The sequence below is a fragment of the Pygocentrus nattereri genome, chromosome 19 (assembly GCF_015220715.1).
Source record: "Pygocentrus nattereri isolate fPygNat1 chromosome 19, fPygNat1.pri, whole genome shotgun sequence".
Classification (NCBI taxonomy): Eukaryota; Metazoa; Chordata; class Actinopteri; order Characiformes; family Serrasalmidae; genus Pygocentrus; species Pygocentrus nattereri.
Genome location: NC_051229.1, coordinates 6,191,191 through 6,216,995, shown reverse-complemented (window position 1 = coordinate 6,216,995; position 25,805 = coordinate 6,191,191). Strand labels below are relative to the sequence as shown.

Sequence of the window (25,805 nt, the reverse complement as noted above, 5' to 3'; positions counted from 1 at the left end):
TTTGAATAGGAAAACAACCTAACTGTGCTGGACGCCAGCCCTCCAGGCCCTGAGCTGAGCCCTTATTCTAAAAGAACTGACAGGGCAAATAAAAGTGTGAATGGGGAGCAGACATTCAAGAGCAGGGCAGCCCAGTGCGCGCACCACAGGCCAAAATGGTTTGGCCCAAAGGGAAGGTACCCTAACCCCACCCCCTCACCCAGGGAAAGAATAAAAGTTAATACATTAAAAAAATCCTTTCAAATTTGTACTTTGTATCATTTAGTAGCAAATTATAGTGCAATGTTTTTAAAAAGGTCTACCAACCATCTTTATTTGTACATAGCTTTGTATTTTTTGCCCTCACCTTGACCACAAACATTACACTTTGGCCCCTGACAAGAAACAGAGTGGGCACCCTGTTCGAGATTCTTGCATCAAGCTCACCAATCAAATGTTTGTTTGTATTGCTGGTGTTGGTCAGTGTGTTCTGGCCTTCAGAACATCTGTCTACTGGGGAAAATGGCATTTTATGTACTTCAAACTTTAATAATTAAATATTTGTTGTGCATGATGTCACTTTACACGGGTGAACACTACTGGTTTCATTACAGTACGTAAGAACTTCAAGTATCTGTACTTCAAGTACTTTGAGACTTTTACATCCACTCCATCACATTTTACAGTAAACTATTCAACTTTTTACTCTACTTTCTGCAAAATATTGTGAAGTAAAAACTAGACTTTCCATTATACAGTACACAAAAGAATATGATGCTCTTTCACAAATAAACCAAAATCATAGTGCACCTCTGACAATTGAAAACGCTGTAATGTATGGGGCATTTTAAAAATCATATCCCAAGAGTTTGGAAAAGGAGTGAGATTTTATCCATTTCCCAATCAGAAGATGTAAGAGGAGAAATGTTGGACTGCTAAATCTCACAGTAACCATTTAAAATCCCAGGCTTATTACACACCAATGCTTATTTTCCAGTAACTACAGGGACATTAATGCAAACTACATTCTTAAAAATGACAGATCTTCAAGGGTTCTTCAAAGAAAATGGTTCAATATAGAACTATGAACACTCAAAGATCTACTGGCAGGATTAATTGGGTCTCTGCATGGTACAAAGGCTTTTCAGATGGATGGAGAATGTTGTATATGGTTCTAGAAAGGCACCAAAAAGGGTTCTTTTGTTACAAGCTTGATATTCTAAACAGCAGCAGAACCCTTTTCAAAGACCATCGACAGCACATTCTCCCTTCAATCTGAAGAACCATCTCACCATGCAGAGAACCAAGTCATCATGGAAACAGATGAGTGTTCATAGTTCTATACAGAGCCATTTTCTTTGATAAAGAACCCTTGAAGTCCTAAACGTTTCAGGTGTTTATTCTTAGGTTATAGAAGTATGAAATAAAACTTTGGGCCCTGACCATTTATGGGGTTAATATTAGTTATTAAAGCACATTTAAAAGCAAGCACTTTAACTTTTTTTATTACTTTACCTCAAATAAAAAATATAAACGGAGCACTTTCACTCTTACTTGAGTAATATTTTACTAACGGTATCTAAATCCACTCAAGCACTGGATCCGTGCGCTTTGACCACCACTACTATGTAAAGAATACCGTCCATTACTTTTTTCATAACGTTCATTACACAACTTGAGTGACCGCACTGAATGCAGGAGCAGGATCATGGTCCTGAAACTCTACAGGTCTATGCTGACGGTAAGGATTTCAATCAGGTAGACTGAGTGCACAAGGAGTCTGGAACGTCAGTGTTGTGTGTTTGCACCACATTGTAATGACATGACTGAGTAAAGGGCCGAAACATGGAGGTGGTTTGGACGCCAGCAGGCTGGACGAAGATCTGGACAAATATAATTACAGTAACAACCAATTTTATTTTAAAAAGGTTTTGCAAAGCAAAACTCAAGTTAGATTCATTCTATAACCTACAGGGCCAGAAAAACAAAACTGCACCGAAGATTTCAGAGACATGCTTATGCAAATGTTTCAAGAAACCTGCCCAAACGACACGAGTTGGTGATGAAAAATAAGTTTACATTCTTTACAGAGAACACGTATTTCTGCTAATATTAGTGCTCCATTTCCATTTATTTGTTTTTTGAGCTTAAGACACTGGGGGAAAAAAAACCCTGAAAATATGCCATCATCTTTGTACAGTTTTTATAACCTGCGATTTTTAGTAAATACAACCTGTGAGCCTTGATTCTCACCACCCATAGCAGACTAATGTCCTACTAATGTGTTCATTAACATTTCAATGACTGACTCAAACTGACATTTTTTAAACCTTTAAAATGAGCAGTTTCTTACACAACTGTGATTGTGTGCGCATTAAAATTGTAATCATATCGGCATTGCAGCTACCCACTTTTAAAAACTGCTGGCATCAGACAAACGTATAGATTTGACCAAAATTTCATATTGATATCTAAAATATTGGCTTTTATTTGTATTCCGGAAGAGCGAAAAGCTCCAAATTAAACAGATTATCTATTGATATCACCATGAGTAGATATGTACATAACACAGGTACCTCACTAATTGTGACAGCTATGCGGCAGATTTTGCCACTTTATCTCAGTAATCAATAAAACATAATTAAGCAGTTTTATTCACTACAATATAACAAGAAAGTATGATAACTCCTAACTGATAAAACTGAACTAGCTAGAAACGCATGGATTTTACATCACAACCTGGAACAAGCAAAGAAGAATCTTTTGCTTATCTGCAAAATCATTTGTGTCCAAGTTCAGCTCTACAGGCCAAAAGCTTTACTGAAAATAGGTCAAGGTGCCATTTCATCCTGAGTGCCTGCGGTCAAAGCTTTTACGCCAAGGTTAAAACAGATCCCTGGTTTACTAGTGACACTTTCTCGCTCAGTAAAGCTTCCCCTTTTATGGTGACCTAAACATCATACTGGGCAGCTTTAATGTAATGAGTACTGAAGTGATACTTAAGTCAGGTTAACCTAAAATCTCTATTCATTAGGCTATTATGGTTAATAGGTTATTTTCAGTAAATGATGAACACTAAATACTATAAAAAGTTTTGGTCAAATGACATTGAAGTTAAAGTCATCTACAGAGAGGAGGTCTGCACATTTTTATGCATAATTATTACTTATGCTGGATTTATCACGCTAGATTACTCAGAGGGAACGGCTGGGTCCAACAGTGGTACCTGCTACAGACCAAGTAGAGACATTCCAGCTCTTTAAGATACTGAAACAAGTACCTTGGAGGAGTTTGGGGTTTGGTTACTCATAAAAATTAAATCTAGCAGGAAAAAACTAAATATTTTAAAGTGACCTTAAGGCGGGGGTTTCAAACTCCAGTCCTGGAGGGCCAGAGCACAGTTTGGGGATTCTCCTACAACACGCCTGATTCAACTAAAATCACCAAACTGTGATGTGCTGTGATCTCCAGGACCACAGTGGTGGGTCTGTGGGCTTGTGATGTAGATTATTCTTTAAAGTTGGGCAATTTCAGACCAAAAAAAGGGAAAATAAAATCTTCAGGACCCAAAAACACAAGGAAAACTAACTTCTTCAAATGGACAAATGATTGCCTCAGAGAAACCAAAAATCCAAAGCAAAAATCACCAAGATGGAAATACCACAGACTGCAATCAGGCAAACATCAATGACATCTATTTTTCACCTAACATACACAGAAGCCAAGAAAAAAAAAAGGATAATCAGAATGAGAAACTTCCAGCAAGTGTTTAGGAGTCCATGATAAGGTGCACTGATCTGTGTGTGAACCCATTTATCCATTTATGATGCAGTTGTGCATGTGTTGTTTTTTTTTTAGCTGGCACAAAGTGTTTGTGTGTACAAGTCCATCATAGACATACCTCTCAGAATTCTTTCCTCATGGCAGCGCAGAAAGTCCCAGATGCGTACAGTTCCGTCATCAGAGCAAGTGGCAAATTTATTATCCGTAGGAGAGAAACTGAAGACACAGCAGGGAAAGAATGAACAATGAAGGATAACAAAGCAGCTCTTTGCGGGTTTGAGAAACCCCCAAACTCTGGGAGAGGCTTTGAGTGGGTCTTCTCGCTGTCTCAAGTGTCTCCCTATCAGCCATGCCATAAAAGAGTAGAGGACTGATCTGATTCTCAAGTTCTGGCCCAAAAAATGATGCTGGGGCAGTTTCCAAGACTCAAATTAACCCAAAACGGAGACGTAAAGACATTTCCAATTCACCACTGGCACTGCGATTTAGCTAGATTAGTCTTTACAACGTCCAGAAAACTGACCAATCATCTTCAACTTCACAGTCACTGCCAAACGCTTCCCTCATAACACTACAAACTTAAACGTCATCATCTGCTACCAAACATGAGACTGTGGTTGATGTCCACATCCATACTGTGAATACCATACCTAAAGGAAGCAGAGGAACCAAAAAGGTTCCAGTCCACAGTGCCTGCTAACATGGCGAACAATGAATGGAAGCCAGCAGCCACCAACTGGCATGACTTTGCTTACCTCAGTGGTGACTATTCACTTTCATTCAATGTCCGGTTTCTTGACAGAACAGTTGCTTTAAGAGTAATTAATAAATATAAACCAGACTAAATAAACACCAGAGTCCTTCACTTGACAGAACACTTCCTAGTTAAAATTCCTAGTTAACTCGTGTTTTCAGAACCTGTCTCAGCTAGAATAAGGCATGACCTACATTCAGGTTGACCTGCATCCTTTTTGTTTTCCCACCCTGTCCATTTAGGCATGTTGCTGTTCTGCAATTATTGGATTCTGTTCCATGTTAAGCTCTGGGGCTGTGCATAAATACACTTCATCTATGCCAGAAAATCCCTCACAGCAGTGTCCAACATGACACCCGTTTCAGATTCTCTCTACAGCACTATTACTGACCGCAATCAACTTGCTTCTACATGGATAACACGTTTTTTTTTTTTTATGTAGTAGAAACACAAAGCCAGCTAAAACTTGCCCACCCAAAGTGTGAAAAATCAAGGCAGCCTTTTTTTTTTTTTTTAAACCATATTCATATTTAACCTCCACCCATGTGTAACATTGGTTATAAATGTATGGCTAAAGGGGAAAAGAAATAAAATGGTCAACTTTATTTGATCAGCTGTCACTGTTTCCCCCACTATGTGGCCTGAAGAGTCAAAATGAAGCAATAGCAGTGAGTGGTCACCCTGGATGTCCCTGTGATGTGAGAGGCACGTGCACTTGTCCCCCAATGACAGTTGTATTATTTACATGAAAAGGTAATCTTTATTCTATTAACCTTTATTTTTTTGCAATCTTTATTTAAAGCCAGTAATCTTTATTCAAAGAGTCTAAGAGCATGGCAGATCCCGCTGGCAAAGGGGTAGAACAGCAGTTTCCCCATTAATGCATCAGTGTGAAGTTAACTGTATGAGTGGAAGTGGGACACCAGTGTCCACCCTCCTGAATACAGAGGGTCCACAAACCCTCCTAAATGCACTTTGTCCCTGTGTGTCTCTCTGTTAGTCTTTGCAGCTACGCTGGGATTATAAGGACCTTAGAATATAGATAAATGTGAATACTTTATTTAAAAAAAGTGAAAAAATATACCTTTTCTGTACAATAGTAATGAATTATATATTGAAAAAACCAGGATACATAACTTATGAGCCACAGGTGACAAATCAATGCAGTGTTGCAACAGCACACACATACACGTTTCAATAATTATGGACATCAACATTGAGCAGCACAGGGAGAAGTATATAAAAACTAAGAACACTGAGGGGAGCCCCCTACAGACAGTTCCCTGACAGTGCAGGGCCAAGAACAGGCTTGGGTTAACTACAGAAAATGGTAGATTGGGTATAGACCTGGCCTCTCTAATCGCCTCCTTGTGAGCCTGGAACATCTTGACGTTGTTCATGTTGGACTGCCAATACTTCACGTAGCCTCCGTGGTCAGCAGTCAACATCCACATGTCGTTATGAGACCAGGTCATTGCCCTGACAGGACTGTCATGAGCCTACAAAAGGGCGTAAAGGGGTAAGGGTAAGTATAAGTATGTCCAAGAGCCGGTTCTTGCATTACATTAGCCAATATACTGGCAAAAACACCGTCTTCACCTGCAAAATGGTCTCAAAGTTGAACGTAAGGCCGTTCCACAATGTAAATTCCCCACTGGAGGCACCTGTTACAAGCCGTCTGCCTTCAGGGGTCCACTAGATAAAACAAAGAAGAAAATGAAGAGACAGATGAGAACAGAGCTTCATAACTGCTCCAAAATACCTTCAAGTTCACTAACAAACTAGAACTGGACAACTTGTACATTTCAACGAAAGCCTCCACAAGCAGAAAAGAAGAACTGAACATGCTTCACTCAAGTATGAAAACAGGGCTTATATGTTTAGACGTTCGCTGACAAACTAGTGCCTGGCAGATTAAAACCTACATGCCTCAAAGAGCCTTTTGTGAATCTCTCCAATACGGCTGTTGAGAATTTTAGGCATGAAATTAAGACATGCTGTCAATGGAAGTCTCCTAGACAAAGCACTTCTTGTAGGTCACTCTGGATAAGAGCCTCTGCTAAAGGCTGTAAATGTTTTTAATCGTACCTTCGCCAAGAAAAACAACTTGCAAAAGTCTCACAAAATTGTCAATTATGTGAAAAACGTATGTCAATATAAGCACTGATGTGTCACGAGACTTTTTTGTGCGTTTTTGTCCTATACCAGCATCCCCGTCTAATCCTAGATTAACTGACAAATCTAAATCTCAGTCCATCAAAAATGCAAACTGATACAGGCTATGAACACTGCAGTGAACAAAACTTACCCGCACAACAAATACAGGGCACTTCACTTTATTGGTGGATGTTCTGACAAACTTAGTAGTGACCGCATTCATGGGGTTATTGAGCATACCAACAGGGGGGACCAGCTGAAGAGAGACAAACAGAACCGTCAGGGAATGAAATCTTTTATTCAAACCAACTATTTCAGGGCATAATTTTAAATGCTTATAAAGTATCCAGCCAAATTAAGCACTCACATCATTGAAGCAACCTGCATCTGGTTGAATAGCTCGGAGATCTCTGTGATCACGCTGCCAGAGACGATTCTGTGGGACAAAAATTTAAAATTTATGAGGAATATCTTCACGTTTCTCAATACTGCAGGAGGCGAAAGACGCTGGAGTTCTGGCAATACCTCCAGGTGTCTGATAACTGAGGGGTTGTAGTCGATAGTTTTGCGGTTGACTGCCTTCCTCATGCGCTTGCCATCGAAGGTGAGCTGCTGCATGGCCTGCTGCTGAGCGAAGTCCGGCCGCTTGTAGAACAGCTGCCGCGGCGCCTGGTGCTGGAACCGAGGCATGTGGAAAAACCGGGGTGGTGAGCCGATGTCTGTCGCCATGGTGACCAGTCAGCTACACCTGTGGATGGATGTGAATGATCAGTTTGTGCCCATTTTAGTTCACTGTTCTTATAAATAGCTTACTGTAAAACATCTGGTTTACACATTGATACAACATGCGTGCATCACCAGTCAGTATTTACAATGGAAGACGACTAAAACTGGAACAACTGAGTTGAATTAAGAAAACATAGCAGGACAAAGTGAATGTGAAATGCAAGGGTTTGATTTTATAGCATAAATTAACTCATATTTTGACTCGTCAATCCAACACCACCCTTTCTTATCCTGCACCAGAGGTTTTTAGTCCAAACATACCAAATTATGAAATTCTATTGCTAATCTATCAGCTCAGAATGAAATGCTTACCAGGGTGCATGAGTGGACGGATGTATAAACGTAAACAAAACATTAAAAACAACACACAAAACCAGATGTTTAAGGATGTGAACAGGTACACAGTCAGTTAACACACTAAATTCTGACTGCTGGCATCTATGAACTTTTTTTCCCTCTTAATGAAATTTTTTACAAAATCATAAGCACACACCCAGTAACCCCACACCCCCTGAGCGCCTAATGTTTTCTCCACACTCTCAGAAATAAAGGTAGTAAACCATCAGTGGGGCAGTGACCCTTGTCACTGGGGTGGTTCCCTCAAGTACACATCTCGGTTCCTTTAGTCAGGGAACATAACTGATCCATAATCCACTGATATATTTTCTCAGCTGTACTGACTCCACACACCCCGCCTCGCCTCCAGGCTTATTTTATTGTTCTGTTTCAAAACATTCGGTCATGAAAAGGTACAAATATGAACCTTTCACCTGGAAAGGGAACATTACATTGTTTGCACCTTGAATGAAAACTACCTGCACAAACTGTATTTCTAACAGTGTGAATATATTCTCTGCTCTACAGTCATTGCCAGACGGTTGGAGGCATTGGACCAGAGACAGTGAAAGAATGCAGCTGCATATTAACCCATTTTAATTGTTTCTGGAGGAATAAATATTTTCCACCAAATATGGTTTAAGCTTCATCCAACAAAAAAAAAAAAATGTATTCTGGTATTTACATTGCCAAAAGTACAGCTAAGACTTTGGGTTGTAAACATACAGAAGTGCATTTTAAAACAAGCTTTCCAAAGTAAGCAGCAACACAAGTATTTAAAATAAAAAAAAACAAACAAAAACACAAAAGGATTGAGCTCCATTTGTGTCGATACTATTTAGGGTCTTCAAAGCCGAAAGTGAGATAAACAGAAAGCGGGGAGGTCTTGCATGACCGATATTCTAATAATGATGCCAGAAGTATTTTATCCCATCTCCGAGGAGCTCAGTGACCTCCGAGTCTGTACTATGCCAGCCAGAAACACGCCTAAACCACTGACGAGAGTTACACAACCTTTAAAGATATGCCTCAAGCACACTGGCACAGCAAAGCAAAACATCACAAAGGATCAAAATCCAACCCAAACTGACGGGAACAGATTCTAGATCGGAGTCACACTGAATGCGGTCCTTGTTCTTTAACACTTCCGCAAACAAAACCATCCCACTGACATGCTAGACTGGAGATTCAGCTTGGGAAAATGTTGAATCAAACTCAAAGCATTCACTGACAGCATATCTTCACCGCTAAATCTCAGCACTGACCGTCAAGCTCTGCAAATACAAGTCACATAAGAACCAACATCAAACTTTCTTTTCTAAAACATTTGACTTTTTTTTTTTTTTTTTCTTTTCCACATTTCATATGCCGGCCTTTTTTTTTTTTTTAATTACTACCGGTAGTTTGTGCAGATTTTACTGAAAAAAACTTTTATATTTATATTTAAAGGAATAGCTTGATGAGACACAGAATTAACAGTTTTCTAATTACCCCAGACACGTCTGGTCTCCAAATTTGGCTTCTTTAGTTTAGAACTAGAGTCACGAAGCTACCATTACCAAGAAAAGTCAAGTCTCCCAAATCTCATCTGCAAACACATTCCCAAAACGTCTCTCAACCACACCGAGGTCCTTCATTAAAGACAGACTTGTGGATGTGGTTTAGGACACAGCATAACTCACCATGAAAGCCAACATTGTCCCAAACCACACTGATGAGTCTGCGCGAGCTTAATTAAGACTAGTTTGAGCGTGTTGAGAGACGCCTGGGGAAGATTTGAGCGATCACTGACTTCCAGTGTCTGTCAGCAACGTTAGCCTTGTCTGAACAACACATCTGAGGCAAAGGGGGTAAAAACAATCAGATTTTTTTGTTAAACCATTTATTTAAAATACCAGCGTAGCATTAAAATGTTAGATACCATAAACCGCTGACACTCCCAATTTAACCGGAGCAAAAAACCTTGGCACCCAGTGACTTTCAGCAATGAAAACGCTTAATATGTATAAGGAATCGTTCGCTGACATTACAAGACCTTTCCTGTAAAAGATCACCAGTTAGTCTAGGAGTAGCAGCAGTCCAAACCAAGACTGAATAAGTGCACCAAAGTAAAACTAAATAAACAAAACTAATTTATTTCAGATGCGCCTAGCTAAACAGCATCTATGTATATTGTCCAAAAAAAAAAAAAAAAAAAGGTACTGAGCAGATACATTTTTCATGTCAAGGTACGAACAACATACATGCACCCTCAAAAGGTAGAACAGTGGATTCAATGTTCAACTGTGTAGATTTTTTCTAGAGAAAAAGGCACATTTGTACATTTTCATAAACTTATGTTTTAAAATGGAATAAAAGAAAAAGCCTGGAGATAAGAGGGTGTGTGGAGCCAATATAACCATTACAAACAAACAAAAAGTGTGTGTGTAATTATATATATATATATATATATATATATATATATATATATATATATATATATATATATATATATATACACACACACACACACACACACACACACACACACACACACACACACACACACACACACACACACACACACACACATCACAGCAGATTATGAGACCAAGAGACAAGAAGGGAACCACCCCAGTGTTAGTTCAGAACCATACATGTTTTCAATAGCAGTGTTTGGGTCACCAAGCTAAAGAGATGAAGCTTCCAACACCATAAAAAAATCTTTAGGTTACTGGTTGGACGTGGATCCCCCGTCTTGGTAGTGGCAGAAATACGAACGTGCACAAAATCCGAGGTGATCTGTAATTATTTTAGGCCACTCAGCGTTTCTGCTTTGAAATGTTTACAAGAAACCCAAAATCAGCATGTTGCACACATGTAGTGCTTGGAGTGTGAATTTACAGGAATAGAGAAAAATACACACTTTAGTTTTAATTTTGGGTCGTTTCTTTTTGGCCATTTATCATGAAATTTACAGACAATGTAAAAGGCAACAGGCATTTTTACATTATATCAAAAACTGAAAAACCTTCAGGGTTTCTTCTGACAACAGCGATATGCTGCAGGTACTGTATCCCTTAAACACTGTAAAATGTTGGTTCTCAGCAAAGAATCATACAGCAACATCAACAACAGGCCTCACTAATCAGCAGTCACAAACCCCATAATTAAAGATTTCAGTACAGTAATGTAGAAACATCAACAACCAGTTTTGCTCAAAGCACATACTGATGAGTTTTTACTGCCCTGAAAACTGAAGAAGACAGTTGGCAAAATTGATAAAATGATCAAATTCAGGCAGAAGTGCAATGACTTTTACGTTTTGTGGCCAATTTAATTCTTTTAGAGCCAAACAGTCCAAGTGACCCCCCTCCCCCCAACACACACACACACACACACACACACACACACACACACTCCCCTTTAACAACAAAACCTGAACAGTTTCATATTGTCCAAGTTCAGTGAGACTCAAGTGTTTTAATACTTGCAAAACAAATTATTAACTGCAGACTTTTTACTGAATTGTTAGTCTACTTGAAATACTGGAGACCTAACTTGTGAAAACTTTTTTTTTTTTTTTTGTCTAAACAAAGACTGTGCCTTGCATTTATTACAGCTTAAGAACACCAAAATGATCCTTTATTAAAAATTATATTTATCACTAAACACCTTAACACCCTTACATAGCATCTTCCCTGGATCGACAGAAAACAGCACAACAACAAAAACAAACTTCATCTTACATTACAGGCCATCATTCATGGGCTCAGTTCAGTAGTTTCTGCATGCAAGTGTTGAATGTGTAGAAATACAGTCACATGCATGAATATGAATGAGTAAAAAATGCATAACACTTAATTTGCAAAGGCTGAAAAAAATCTGCTCAATAATCTCTACCAAACAATCATCAACCTTGATATGCAGGGTTTTGAAGTGATTCAGATTTTTCTGATGCATTTGCTTCCTTCGTGTTCATCACTTTCAGATGCAATGCCTGCACAAACACATCGCTGCGGTCCAAAGAAAACCTTGTATATCCAAAGTGGTAACTTTACAGGGGAAGGGAAAAACATACCTTACTTTTAATGTAAGTCAATGGAACCAGACGTCTTTCCAAGTCATTTTGGGCCATTTGTTTTGGTTCTTTTTTCATTAAGTTTATACACAATGTGACGGAGCCCCGCTGGCGACATCCTGTATAAATAAAAATAATGAGTGGCCACGCCTTAACGCGTGGGAACGAGATCCTAATGCACGGCTTAGTAAGGCGCGGGAACGAGATAATTAAGTCGTGGCCACGACTTAGGAAAGCGTGCGCCTTACTAAGTCATGGCCATGACTTGGTCATCTCATTCCCACACCTTACTAAGTCGTGGCCATGCATTAGGATCTCGTTCCCACGCGTTAAGGCGTGGCCACTCATTATTTTTACTTAAACAGGATGACATCAGCGGAGCTCTGCACAATTTTCAAATAAGGCAAAAAATTAAAAACCTTTGTTTCCGACAGCAGCGACATGACTAGACAGCCTAGCTGGCACATTGCAGGCCAGATCTGAAGTTATACATGATGGGCTGCTGCTCCAAAACGCGGTGAATGCCACACTTGCCATTTTTTCCCTTTATTTTCTCAATAATATGTTGCTGATAGTGGCATGTACACAAAGAAATATCAGTAATATGTTATGAGTAATATGTTATACCGCCTGTTATTCTTTTCAAACCTATTCTTGTTTCAAATGGACATTTTCAGTTTTAAGCTCGTCACATGTTCCTGCCAGAGCCACATAAACGTAGCTCTGCTTTAAAGGGCAACTCCTCCAATTTTTCAAAAGGTCTACATAGCAGTTAAGATGGAAGCAAAGTCATTCAGAACAGCTTGGTGTAAAACACGTCGTTCTAGAGAAACCTGCAGAGTCAGAGCTGTTCACAGTGGTGGTGATGGTAACCAGACGTCCACCTCTAAAAGCTCCCCTCACAAGAATGATTACATTTTGCATGTAAACGAGTTGCAATCAATTCACCTTGATATATTCATGGTGGAGGGACACATAAAGGATGTTTTAAGGCCAAAGAGCCTCCAAATAAAACATTTTTTCATCGTTTTCCCATCAACATTACCTACAAACACTCAGAAGACACGTGTAGACAGTGGACACCTGTGGCTTTGGATAGGAAATACGATGTCCGTATTTGTGCTGTAGATACAGTGAAGATCGGAACAGCAACAGAACCAAATAACGTCGCCAAGGGAGCGCTAGCTAGCTAAACGAGTTCGATTAACGTCTCCAAATGATTCATATACAACGTGTTTGACGCCTTTTCCCTGCTCCAGAGCACCTGGTCGAACCAATCTGCTCGTTTCCGCCTCTTTCGTGACGGCAACGCAGCAGATTTATGAACATAAACCGTTTCATTAGCGTTAGCTTAGCCTGTTAGCCCTAGACCAGAGCTCCTTAATCCAGACCATTTTAGTTCGTAAACGGCTCTAATGCGTCCGATACTCGCCGTCGGCCCTTCATAACCACACAACCGCCCCTCCGGACTAAATAAAACACCTAAAAGGTGAACGAGGCTTGCGTTGGCTTCCTACTCGCTAGCCTCTTTCCCGAATTTCGCCCGTTCCACCTTAAACGCCGCAGCGGCTGGGCTGCGTCTCAAGCGCTAGAACGTCACCGCCGCAGCATTTAAGGTGGAACGGCAAATTCACAACAAAATAAGCCAACTTGTTTCGTTAGGAGTGATGTTTATTCGCGAAAACGTAGCATCTTAGCCGTACGTCGGCGAGTTAGCGTTAGCGCTGTGGCGACAGGGACACAATGGTGGATAGCTTAGCTTAGCTTAGCTTAGCTTGGCTTGGCGCGCTACCCAACGTTCCCCAAAACCCACACAGAGCTGTGAAACTTTATTTTAGCAGAGCAGCTACAACACAAGCGGCTGGCTCGTTTCTGACGGAAAGCAGGTTTAAAAACAGCGTATAGAAGCTCTTTATCTGTACAGTCGCTGCGCGTTTTCCTCTCAACGCAGCGGGTTTAAATGGCGGCCGGTCAAGAAACATGTCGCTCGCTCATCCTCGGTAGTTTTCTCGTCAATTCTTGTGTAGAACTCACCCCCAAAAATATCCAGTGCTGACTGAGTCTATATTAGCTACGTTTAAACGCACGCCTCTTCCCTCGCGGAGACGAGTTTGCACTCTCTTTTGGGAAAACACAGCAACATTAAAACCGTCTCCGGATTGTCAGCCCGCGGCCTCCATCTCCATCTTGAGGCTCCGCTTCGACCCGCTGCTTTCAGTCGGGCGCGCGGTGACGTCATGACGCAGCCGAAGGCGCGTACACGTCGTAAGGCCGAGTAAGTTATGAATGTACACACACCGGCCACTTTATTAGGTACCCCTCGCTAGTGGAAGGTTGGAGCCCCTTTTGCCTTCAGAACTGTCTTAATTCTTCACGGCAAACTTTCAACAAGGTGCTGGAAACGTTCCTCAGAGATTTTGGTTGGTTATTTGAGTTCCTGTTGCCTTTCTATCATCTGGAACCCAGTGGTGGACACTTTTTTCGTATATCTGTACTTTACTGAAGTTTTTCCATTTTCTGTGACTTTTTCCTTTCACTCCACTACATTTCAGAGTCTAATATCCGACTTTTTCCTCCTACATTTTGAGAAATCTGTTGTTCCTTTTGGTTTCTGTGTGTATAAAAACGTAACATGTCAAAACGAAAGAAGCGCAAAGCCAGAGCACCAATCAGGGCCCAGCGGTCACTTTGTTTAGAGCTGGTTTTGACCTGTTGGTCATACCGACCCAGTGCAGCACACGGTTCAATGTCAGCGCAGCAGCGTAAAAATGTGGGAGCACATACGTCACCTAAATGATGAACTAACCTAACTTTGAGTAAATAGAGCACAATATAGAAATATGTCCACATATGCAGTCGAGACTGACGCGGCTTTTTTCTGAATTTCTACAAACACCATTTCATTTTATAGTAAATGAGTTTGGGCTGGTTTATGTTTATGAACAGACGCCTACAGATCAACATAGTAAAGGAGCTCATCTGTGATCCTGAGTTTAAAGCCAGTTTTTATTCAACTTAAACTTGGAACTAAGTTGTAAATAAATCTGAAACTGAAACTTTGCTTGTGTGTAAAAAGTGATTTCAGAGCCACTACGTTCTCCCTGATGGAAACTGTTTACCTTCAGTGTTTTGTGCTTATGATCATTTTAATAGACGTCAGCGTCACTAATTAATGACGTTCTATTAAAAGACTGGTTTACCAAGAGAGACGCTGGAGGACTTTCACCTGAAATGAGTTCATGAAGCCAGTCTGGTTATGAAAATGATAACAGGACATCAGAGCCAGAATTACTCTTTTAGTACTTTTACTTTTCTTACTTAAGTACATTTGAAACCAAATACTTTTGTAGTTTTACTCAAGTTGAGGTCTAGAGTAAGGACTTCTACTTTTACTGGAGTAATATTTTACCGTGGGTGTCTCTACTTTAACTCAAGTATATGATTTCTGTACTTTGTCCACCTCTGCTCGAACCTGTCTGCCCATTCTCCTCTGACCTCTCACATCAACAAGGCGTTTTCATCCGTTTTCGGACCGTTCTCTGGAAACCCTAGAGATGGTTGCGTGCGAAAATCCCAGTAGATCAGCAGTTTCTGAAATACTCAGATCTTGTCTGGTAAAATTGGGAATTGTATTGCTTTAGAGTTTCACAAGAGCCCCATATAACCGTTTTGAAAAGGCTACTGCATAGTACTGAAAAGGGTTCTTCTATGTTTACAAGCTTGACATAGTAACAATAGATAAACCCCCTTTTCAAAGAAGTTCTATATAGCCACCTACAACACGTTCTGAAGAAGTCTTCCATGATCATGATTATCATTCTTTGAGTGTTCATGATTCTTTATAGAACATTTCCTTTACTAAGAACCCTTAAAGAACTGTCTTTTTTTGGAGTGTGGCATGTTCTAGATTTAGAAGTGAGTTATGCATGTATATGCTGTACATACACTCACCAGCCACTTTATTAGGTACTAATAGTGAAAGGTTGGACCCCCTTTTGCCTTCAGAACTGCTTTAATTCTTCATGGCGGACTTTCAACAAGGTGTTGGAAATGTTCCTCAGAGATCTTGGTTGGATATTAGAGGTGCTTGAAAATGCGCTCTATTGTTTTCTCTCATACTTCTTATTCTTCCTTTCCCGAGTTATGACTGTTTGTTCAGAGGGTGCAAATTGGACTCAAACAAGGCTTCTCCACTAAGAGCGGCATAATCACAGAGTGACAGTTAACACCCCCCCCCCACCAAACACACACATCTCTTGCTCTCACACACACACACACACACACACACACACACACACACACACACACACACACACACACACACACACACAAACAGACACGTACCTAAGGAGGTGTTGTTCACCTACACAGAAACATGCATGTATTTTTTATCTAGCTATTTATTTAAATTTCAATTAACAATCATGCACAGTCCAATGACACCTTGGAAGAAATATACATACAGATTCATATTTAACCAAATCAGATGGAAGGACAATGCATACATCCACACACAAACAACAACGTGTTTAAGCAACAAGGACGTGGCAAGGATAAAAAATGTGTGGTATTTTAAAATGTTCTTTTAGGTAAAAAGAACATTTATAAAAAGAACATTTGTAAAAAGTTCTTTTAGGAAGCAGAAATTTCATTAGGAAGCAGAAATTTAGGAAGCAGAAATTTCATTAGGAGGCAGAAATTTAGGAAGCAGAAATTTCATTAGGAAGCAGAAATTTAGGAAGCAGAAATTTTGTTAGGAAGCAGAAATTTCATTAGGAAGCAGAAATTTAGGAAGCAGAAATTTTGTTAGGAAGCAGAAATTTCATTAGGAAGCAGAAATTTAGGAAGGAGAAATTTCATTAGGAGGCAGAAATTTAGGAAGCAGAAATTTCATTGGGAAGCAGAAATTTAGGAAGCAGAAATTTTGTTAGGAAGCAGAAATTTCATTAGGAAGCAGAAATTTTGTTAGGAAGCAGAAATTTCATTGGGAAGCAGAAATTTAGGAAGCAGAAATTTTGTTAGGAAGCAGAAATTTCATTAGGAAGCAGAAATTTAGGAAGCAGAAATTTCATTAGGAGGCAGAAATTTAGGAAGCAGAAATTTCATTAGGAAGCAGAAATTTAGGAAGCAGAAATTTTGTTAGGAGGCAGAAATTTCATTAGGAAGCAGAAATTTCATTAGGAAGCAGAAATTTAGGAAGCAGAAATTTTGTTAGGAAGCAGAAATTTCATTAGGAAGCAGAAATTTAGGAAGGAGAAATTTCATTAGGAGGCAGAAATTTAGGAAGCAGAAATTTCATTGGGAAGCAGAAATTTAGGAAGCAGAAATTTTGTTAGGAAGCAGAAATTTCATTAGGAAGCAGAAATTTTGTTAGGAAGCAGAAATTTCATTGGGAAGCAGAAATTTAGGAAGCAGAAATTTTGTTAGGAAGCAGAAATTTCATTAGGAAGCAGAAATTTTGTTAGGAAACAGAAATTTCGTTAGGAAGCAGAAATTTTGTTAGGAAACAGAAATTTAGGAAGCAGAAATTTTGTTAGGAAGCAGAAATTTAGGAAGCAGAAATTTTGTTAGGAAACAGAAATTTAGGAAGCAGAAATTTCATTAGGAAGCAGAATCCTGCTTCATCCTGCCACAACCCTTCTGTTGAAAGTGAGGGTAATTTCTTGGCCCTTTTGTAGATTAGCTTTGAGGTAGTGTGAGCTTTACAAACTCATCAAAACATTCCTTGAACTGTGTTAATCAATCAATCCTTATATAATTAAGCCATAGAACATGAGAGGGAGTGTGTTATCGCAAAATGACATCACAGCTGTGATTTGGTTGTAGGCATGAGCCGAAGGCGAATCACAGCCTTGATGTTATAGCGATAACACACAACCTCAAGTGTTCTATTGGCTTTTATAGAACAGTTAAATAAATAAAGTAAGAAATTAACAAACTGGGCCGTGAACGCTGCGCTTAAAATGTTTCAGTGTTACAGTTCCTTCATCAAATTATAGTTCCTTAACAAGCAGCTTGTTGTTATGTCAGAGTAACAAGCTCCGCCCACTTGCTGCACAGCCGGCAGTTTGTTCTCCAGCTCCACACAGACCAACTGACAATTAGAGAATTTAGTGTCGTCTCGTCTTCAGAGTCGGACCAAATCGGCTGTCGGTCAAATGTGATCTTAACAGTGTCTGTTTTCTTTTTGTGGCAAAGTAAGAAGTAAAAACGTTCAAATGGCTTGAGCGTCTCCTACAGCTGTCAAAGTCGTTGCTTAGCAACAGCGTCTCAGTGGAGTGATACAGCGTTTGTGAAAAACCTGTGATGTTACGGCTTGCGTGGCCGGATTTATCTGTTGTCTAACATTATATAAAGCTTGTTTATTAGGTTATCTTCTGCTAAAAATAAGAAATAAATCATCGTTTTTCTGCATGAAATTATCTCTCTTAAAATTGCTTTGTTTTACTGGAATAAACATATAAATGATGTTGACCGTGATAAAATTTGGTCTCAGAGGAAAGAACGTGTGCAAAGTTAATGCACGTTTAAATGCACGACTGTTTATTAGCTGAACAGTTTGAAGATATGTCTCATTTATTTTGTCATTGTAGTAAACAAAGAGACCCTGGAAACAGATTAAGGTCTCATTTGATCACAAATCTTTCTTAGAAATATAAAAATGTGATTCTTGTGTTTACGGCACACAAACAGAACTTACTGATTAAATCTATTTTAAGTTGAGACAAGTACTACATAAACAAATAATTGATATTGATTTAAATTCTTCTTCTGAGAATAGAAAACCTATTAAAACCTTTAATATAGACAACCGAAAAGCGTGTATCCCCGGTGTATAACGGTGTGATGTGTGTATTTTGTATTTCAGAGTGAACAGACTTCTGCACATTTCCAAGCACGTTTACTGTTTATTTGTTAATTTAACATGTTGGAAAAAAATAAAACCTAAAATGTGGTCTGTGCAAAAGTAATGGGACACTTTAAATTGAATGTTTTTTGTTCTTCCTGACATGTTAAATCAACAAATAAACAGTAATTGTGCAGTATATTTTGAGGACAGTGTTGTATTTAAGTGTGCTCTCTGTAGAATTTGTGTTAACCTATTTTCACATGGAAAATCAATACAACACAACTTGTTCAGAGATATTCAAACTTTCGTGTATACGACTGTACACATAAAGTGTAGACATTGGGACTAAATCTACCTGTATTAGCATTACAGAAAAATATAGCATTTATTTCTGTAGGGTCAGAAACACCGTGAAATTAATAAAATGTCATTTTAGTATAGTAAACCAGTGTATAGTAATCTCTTCACTCCTCCCACTCCTTACCACTCTAGAAGAAATGTTGCAAGTTCAGCACCAAACTTCATCCCTGTTCCTTTCATTGGCTACCCGTCCTTAAACGATCCAAGCTAAATTTATGAGGAGCCTGGCCACTTCTTATTTCCTCCGTTATATCCGAAACAGAGCTGCTAAACAGCAGAGGGCACCTGTGAGCGAGTCCCCAATAAATGGGAGTGAAAGGAGCTCAACGGCTAAAAACGAATCGCTCACCCAGAACGTTTCTTTAATTTTAGAAAGTAGAAGGATGTATTCCACTAAAATAGCAAAGAAAACTCACCAATATATTTCCTTTTTTCTACAGCAAATAGATTTTAGGGCAGCAGGAGGCGGGCTTTACTGCTAGAGCGTGATGATTGATGGGCGAGCGGAGCAGCTCATTGGCTGTTCGCACTCACTGACATCATGGACCCGCATGAGGCGCCGTTTTAAAGTCCTATAACTCGAGTTTAAAAGCTCTTAGAAGCAGAACAGCGGCGCTAATATGTTTTATCATATTCAATGTTCAGGAAATGACTGCATCCTTTTACATTAAAAATGTTTAAACATTTATAAACTACGATTTGGGGTCGCTCAAGAGCGCCCTCTAGTGTTTGAGAAACCCAGAACACACTGCACTCTCCCGGTTCTCTGGTATTACGAGGCAGGACGGGGCAGGGCTAGCTGGTTAGCATGCAAGCTTAAGTCGGTATCTCTGCAGCAAAGTACACAGACATCTTTGTCGTGACATCAAAAGTGTTATTTCTTCGCTCTCTTGACAACTTTAGTTACTTTTGTATTGTTTTAAACCAAAAATCTTACAAATTGCACCATTAATCGGTGGACAGGTAGTCAATAGACGTGGTTGGATAGTGTAGTGGGTAACACCAGAGCCTTCTACGCTGCAGACTGGGGTTCAGTCCCCCACCTGGGTAAACACCCTACACTATACCAATAAGAGTCCTTGGGCAAGACTCCTAACACCACCTTCGCCTGCGGGGTAAGAGCGTAAATGTAAATGCCCTTAGTGGCAGCTACATCTGTCTGGGCCCATAAGATCCTGTTGGTGCCACTGTGTGGAGAGACTGGGGTGGCATTAGGACCTGGAGGAAGCCTCAGGCTCCTGCTGTAAATATAGCAGCACTCAGTGGAATCAGACTGACCTCTGCATTGCCTTCCTCATGCCAGCTAGAAACGGACAGCTTATAGTGTTAGTGTTAGGGTGTCCAGACGTAGAGCTGAGGGTGCTTTGTGTGTGTGTGAGTGATGTGTGTGAGTTAAACCGGCTGTAGTGTCTCTGCTGCTCTCCAAACTCTTCTCGATGCTTCAGATGTGTCCGGTTACAGACGCGCTGCTGATCAGCAACGCTCGCTCAGCCTGCAACGACCAGCTCGTCCAGCAGGAGGCAGTAACGCTCTGCATCAACGTGTCCAAACAGCAGCCTTTCCCCTCCACCAGAGTCAGCACTTTCCGCGTGCCCGTCTACGATGACCCCAACGAGGACCTCTATAAGTACTTTGACCGCTGTGCTGACGCCATCCACGCCGAAGCGGGCCGAGGCGGCCGGACAGTCGTCTACTGCAAGAACGGTCGCAGCCGCTCAGCCACAATCTGTGTGGCCTTCCTGATGAAGCACCAGGGCCTCACCTTAACAGAGGCGTTCCAGGTAAGGCCTTTAACTACTGCTTCTCACTTTGTGCTCAATGGGACAAAATGTTATAGTAAATGATCGATTACTGCTGCAATACTTACACAGTGAAATAGTAGAGGTTCATATCACGATATGTCAGGATCTTCTTCACGATACTCAAATATGCTTGTTTCTACACTCATTGTCCATGAACTGTAGTCCATTTGTTTCTCTGGTACTTTGTTACCCCCTTTTACCCTGTTCTTCAGTGCTCAGGACCCCCATGGACCCCCACAGAGCAGGTAAATCAGTGACACTTATGTGTTTAAAAACTGCACGGCTGTGTCTGATCCACTCGTACCGGTACAACACACTCTGACACACCACTACCGTGTCAGTGTTACTGCAGTGCTGAGAATGATCCACCACCCAAAAAGTACCTGCTCTGTGAGGGTCCATGGGGGTCCTGACTGCTGAAGAACAGGGTAACAGAGTATCAGAGAAACAGATGGACTACAGTCTGTAACTGTAGAACTACAAAGCGCAGCTATACAGTGAGTGGAGCATCTTAAATGATCCTTAGTCAGTTTTTACCTGCTGAAGTGCTGAAGACTGGCTGTGTGTACACGGAGCCTTGTGGTCTTCATCATAACACAAAGCTAAAGCGGACCAGGGCCGTTTTGTTTTCACGGTGTACAATGTACAAACGAGTCAAATTGAGACCATCTCGAGAGGTGGTCTCAGTTCGGTTTGTTTTTGGGGCCGTTTGAGGGGTCTGGCTTAGTTTGGCTTGTTCACATATGCAACAGAAACCATGACTCAGCGGTCTGAGTCCAGATGGATTACAGTCTGTAATTGTAGAACTACGAAGTGCACCTATACAGTAAGTGGAGCTGATTATATGCACTTAATAATCCAATAACTGCAGAAAAGCATTTTTGACGATCAGCGTGTTTAGATGCACTTGGGGAATCAGATAATGGGAAGACTACTTGAGTCAGACAGCAATCAGATTTCAGCTTTGCAACCAGCCAGTAAACTCACTTAAGGTAAACTTAAGGTAAAACTCAAACTTCATGCTGTGGCTTTTTTTTAAAAAAGCGTTGCGCCACTTTACCTGAAAATATGAACATGCATCCTCTAGAAGATGAAGAATGTTTAAATCCTTCATTTCGTGAGGCATGTAGTCTGTTCCAGCATCGCTCCGAAAGTGTCTTGCTGCCGCAACGCTGCGCGCTTATTTCTGGTACCGCAGTCTGTTTTCGCACATGCTCAGAAATGCTGAGAAGTCAAAAGATAGTTTACATACACTGAGAGATCTGAGTACTGAGCTAAACTCCAGCTCTCTTTATCAGACTTCTAGACCTCACTCTGATCTAAGAAATCGGAGTATGCTGTTCACACGCATGCGTGGTTCTGTACAGCACCAAAAAGGGTTCTTCTATTGTTATGACGTCAGGTTTGTTACAACCGTTTTTGGTGCTATATAGAACCATCTAGAGCGCATTCTCCATCAGTCTGAAGAACCTTTTTTACTGTGTGAAGAACTTTTTAAGAGGGCTTCATATATAGAACCATTTTCTTTACTAAATGACTCTCATTTTCAAGTGTGTAATTTACATAATTAATAACTGTTGATTTCATTGCAAAACATTAAATGAGTTTTTTCTTAGCACACAATGAGACTGTACAGACAGCCAGAGATGCAGGAAGGCGAGGTGGAAAATATTTATAGAACCTTGTGAAAATGTTTGTATGTACAGTACTGTGCGAAAGTCTTAGGCACCCAAGAAACATTTTCAAAATCTATTCATTTGTGTAGTAATATTTGAATAAACAGAATGTATAGAATATTAATTAACAATGATATATATAATAAAGTGATTTCTGGATGTTAGTTTGTTTGTTTACCCATCTCCAAGCCTCTCCTCGAGGAAGCCCAGTATTACATGTAGTTAAAAAGCAGCTCCTGGTTTGACCAATCAGTGCTTCAGTAAATTGAGCTCATGATGTAATCGATGATATTAACGAGTCTCTGTGGCGGCTGTGAAGGTGTCAAGGAAAAATATGGACCCGAGAAATTCTTGTTACTCTTTATTGTTTTTATGTTTATTTGAATTCTGGATTTGACTTTATTCTAATGTATATTGTGATAAACTCACTGCTGAGGTCAATTGTTAAAAAATTAGCTTAGATGTCTTGAACTTTTGCACAGTACTGTAACAGTACCACAGCACAAGTGTCCTAATTTTGTTGCAAGGCAACCCCTTTATATCTACCAACCGTTAGAATTAAAAATGTGAAATGCATGTTTAGTGACACTAAATTTGACAGTACATTGTATACAAATACACATCTTTTCAGTAACCTGCTCGCTAAAATGCAGCTGCACCTTTTGATCATTGATCAGAACCATTTGCCAACTGTGTTTGCACACAGAGGAATTAGACCTCCGCATTTAACCCATGCACACTAGTGAACACACACACTAGGGGGCAGTGAGCACACTTACCCGGAGCGGTGGGCAGCCCTATCCATGGCGCCCGGGCAGTGACACTTTTTGTATTAATGTAATGTTGTGCTTCATGTTGCTTTTGTAAAGTCATGTCACTTGTTCCCCCAGGTTGTGAAAAGTGCCCGGTCAGTGGTGGAGCCCAACCCAGGCTTTTGGGCTCAGCTGGAGCGATACGAGCAGGAGCTGCAGGTCAGGAGGTCAGCAAGCAGCAGCTCGAACATCTCTCCAACTTGACCTCACCAAAGAGCTTAGACAGTGTTACGTTAAATATATAGATTGTTGCCCTTAGGTAGGTTTATGTGGGAGCTGAAACCTGTAACTACCAGCTTATCATTCTATCTTATTAATCTTACCTGCTATAAACGATCAACTGCTGCAAAACTAGTATGTAGTTATGAGAGTGAAGTCTGGACCCACACATGCACTCGTGATTTTTACACTGAAAAAAGAAATGCGTTAATTCAAATGTGTACATCATTTTCTCAAAATCTTACAGCACATTTTTATATTTCATTTGACCTAGTTTCTGTGATAAATGGGTTGATTGTAATCTGTTTTATTCATGTGGAAAGAGGTTCACATTTGAATCAAGAAAACATTCAGTGCAACACATTACAGTATAAAGATCTGTACTGCATAACTGAAATGGTAGTTTCATATTAGTTACTGAATGTCTTAAGATTAATAACCGAATAATAAGAGTTAAATACAATGCCAATATTGCAGATTGTATCCTTTAAGTAAGACACCTTAGACTGTCCCTTTATCACCGTTTAACTGTGTAACTTAAATACTGCCTTACATAGTGGCACTCAGGTTCTCTGCTGTTGAATTGTGCAAGAATCCTGTAATTTGTTATTCATAATGAACCTAGAAAAGCTAAGTTTGTTTTACTTTTAAAATTAGGTAGATTTATTTGTCACTGATAGTTTTTTTTTCTTTTCACATTTTCCAGAACACAACAGACACACAAACGTCTGCAGTTTTCTCTACAACGACTTTTTTCACACAGAGGTCATACATCCTAATAAAAAAGTATTTTATTGTTTATTTCATCCTTGTCCCATTAACCACAAGGTACTTCAAGTGGTCTTAAATCATGGTGCTGTTCAGTTCTCAAGGAATCTCTACAGTACTTGTCCATGCTCAGGAACTTACTTTATCCTTAGAAGTCAGTGATTGCTGTTGTTGTTCACTTGTAGCTCATAGAAACTAATAGACATTGTATGGGAAGTGCAGACTGTAAACGTTCAGTCCATAGCACAGTTGTATTTGTTGGTAGGAGTGGAAATATGATTTAAATTGAATGAAAAGTTACTGTTGTGTGTGCAGTTTCATGTTGAACACAGAAAACTCATCTATTTTTGTTGACCCTGAATCAAACTGAAAGATGTAATTTGGAATGAAACCCGTTGATGCAGATCAGAAGCTGAATGTCAAAGCACTAATAAAAGATGCACTATGTAAGCTTTGGGGATTTGGAGACCTCTCTGGCGGAAGTGTGTAATTGCATGCAATGTGCAGAACGTTTTGTAGTGTGGGTTGTGTTTCGAACCCCTTCCCTGAGTGGATGAATCTGATTTCAAGCAAGAGAATTCAAAGAGAACTCGGTCCGACCTTTGTGAAGAACGTGCCTCCTGATATGAGTGAATATAGTATTGTATTTCATCTCTGATTTTTTACTCGTGATGGATTTAAAATAATAACTATAAGCAACACTTCTAACATTCAAATCAGGATTGAGTAAATGACTCGCAGCAGCACACGTTTACTATGTTTTAGCCTGACCCAGTAATGTTACTCCTTTCAGTCTTACACAATGTCTTACATAGTGCAGCTTTAGGTAATTAAGTAGCATGTCGAAGCAACAGTAATACCTCTTGACGTCTAAGGGTTGATTGTAAAAATGTCTGAAAGGGCTTTTGTCTTGTTAGCAATTACACCTCCCTCCATGGATTCACTGAATTCACTTTAATAACAATAATTTCAAAAACCAAATGTCTTTCATATGGTTAGAAACAAAATTTCAAATCATATTTTAAGCTTTTTATTTACCACATTTTGCTTTTACATAGCAAGGCTTGATGTATGCAATGAAAATTCAAAATATGAATGTACTGTAGCCTAATAATGTTGTATGAATGAAACATTGTTGTCTGGATTAATAAATAGTTATTAAATGCTCATTTAACACCTAATTTTCTCAGCCAGCAGTTTCCCATTCTCTGAATAGCAGAATAATTAAACGCATGATGCTTTTAAGATGTTTTTTTTTTAAGAGCACATCGCTGTTGTCTGAAAAAAACCTTGTATGTTCATTTTTAATGTTTTCCAGTTTTTGGCATAATTTGAAAATATCTGTTGCCCTTTAGACTGTGTGTCATGATTGGCTCCTCCCACTCCTCCATGTGCTTTTCTGTTTACTTTCTGGTCGTCCACGTGCCCCTTTGTTTTGATTCTTTGATGTCCTGCCCCCTTGT

The 25,805-nt window shown here is 39.8% G+C and overlaps 2 protein-coding genes across 6 annotated transcripts in view; one reads left to right on the top strand and one right to left on the bottom strand.

The window, feature by feature from the left end:
* The window catches only part of wdr33 (WD repeat domain 33), a 30,207-nt gene extending 16,180 nt beyond the window's left edge, over nt 1-14,027 (bottom strand). For both annotated transcript variants that reach the window (XM_037530830.1, XM_037530829.1), the window contains exons 1-7: nt 13,890-14,027; nt 7,199-7,421; nt 7,041-7,109; nt 6,825-6,929; nt 6,116-6,211; nt 5,864-6,015; nt 3,881-3,978 (exon numbers count right to left, since the gene is read on the bottom strand). In XM_037530830.1, coding sequence (XP_037386727.1) covers nt 3,881-3,978; nt 5,864-6,015; nt 6,116-6,211; nt 6,825-6,929; nt 7,041-7,109; nt 7,199-7,402 — 724 coding nt within the window. In that variant the 5' untranslated portion in view covers nt 7,403-7,421; nt 13,890-14,027. The remainder of the gene's footprint in view (nt 1-3,880; nt 3,979-5,863; nt 6,016-6,115; nt 6,212-6,824; nt 6,930-7,040; nt 7,110-7,198; nt 7,422-13,889) is intronic.
* A 3-nt stretch (nt 14,028-14,030) lies between these two features.
* Nucleotides 14,031-24,808, top strand: dusp28 (dual specificity phosphatase 28). 4 transcript variants are annotated; one of them, XM_017720009.2, is made up of 4 exons: nt 14,031-14,130; nt 20,511-20,846; nt 23,434-23,514; nt 24,281-24,808. In XM_017720009.2, the coding sequence occupies exons 2-4, from the start codon at nt 20,511-20,513 to the stop codon at nt 24,419-24,421; spliced, it is 558 nt and encodes a 185-aa protein (XP_017575498.1). In that variant the 5' UTR covers nt 14,031-14,130; the 3' UTR covers nt 24,422-24,808. The 4 variants fall into 4 exon arrangements, 3 of the variants coding, with proteins under 3 accessions (XP_017575498.1, XP_017575497.1, XP_017575499.1); XR_001858882.2 differs by lacking the exon at nt 14,031-14,130 and having other exon boundaries at nt 20,272-20,846; nt 23,434-23,614; nt 24,281-24,375; XM_017720008.2 differs by lacking the exon at nt 14,031-14,130 and having other exon boundaries at nt 20,272-20,846.
* The last annotated feature ends 997 nt before the right edge of the window (nt 24,809-25,805 follow it).

Excerpts from the sequence above, each read along its gene's own strand:
- dusp28 (XM_017720008.2), top strand. The coding sequence starts at position 20,502 with ATGCTTCAGATGTGTCCGGTTACAGACGCGCTGCTGATCAGCAACGCT. Across the intron at positions 20,847-23,433 it reads CCTTAACAGAGGCGTTCCAG|GTTGTGAAAAGTGCCCGGTC; the intron begins GTAAGGCCTTTA and ends TTGTTCCCCCAG. Across the intron at positions 23,515-24,280 it reads GATACGAGCAGGAGCTGCAG|AACACAACAGACACACAAAC; the intron begins GTCAGGAGGTCA and ends CACATTTTCCAG.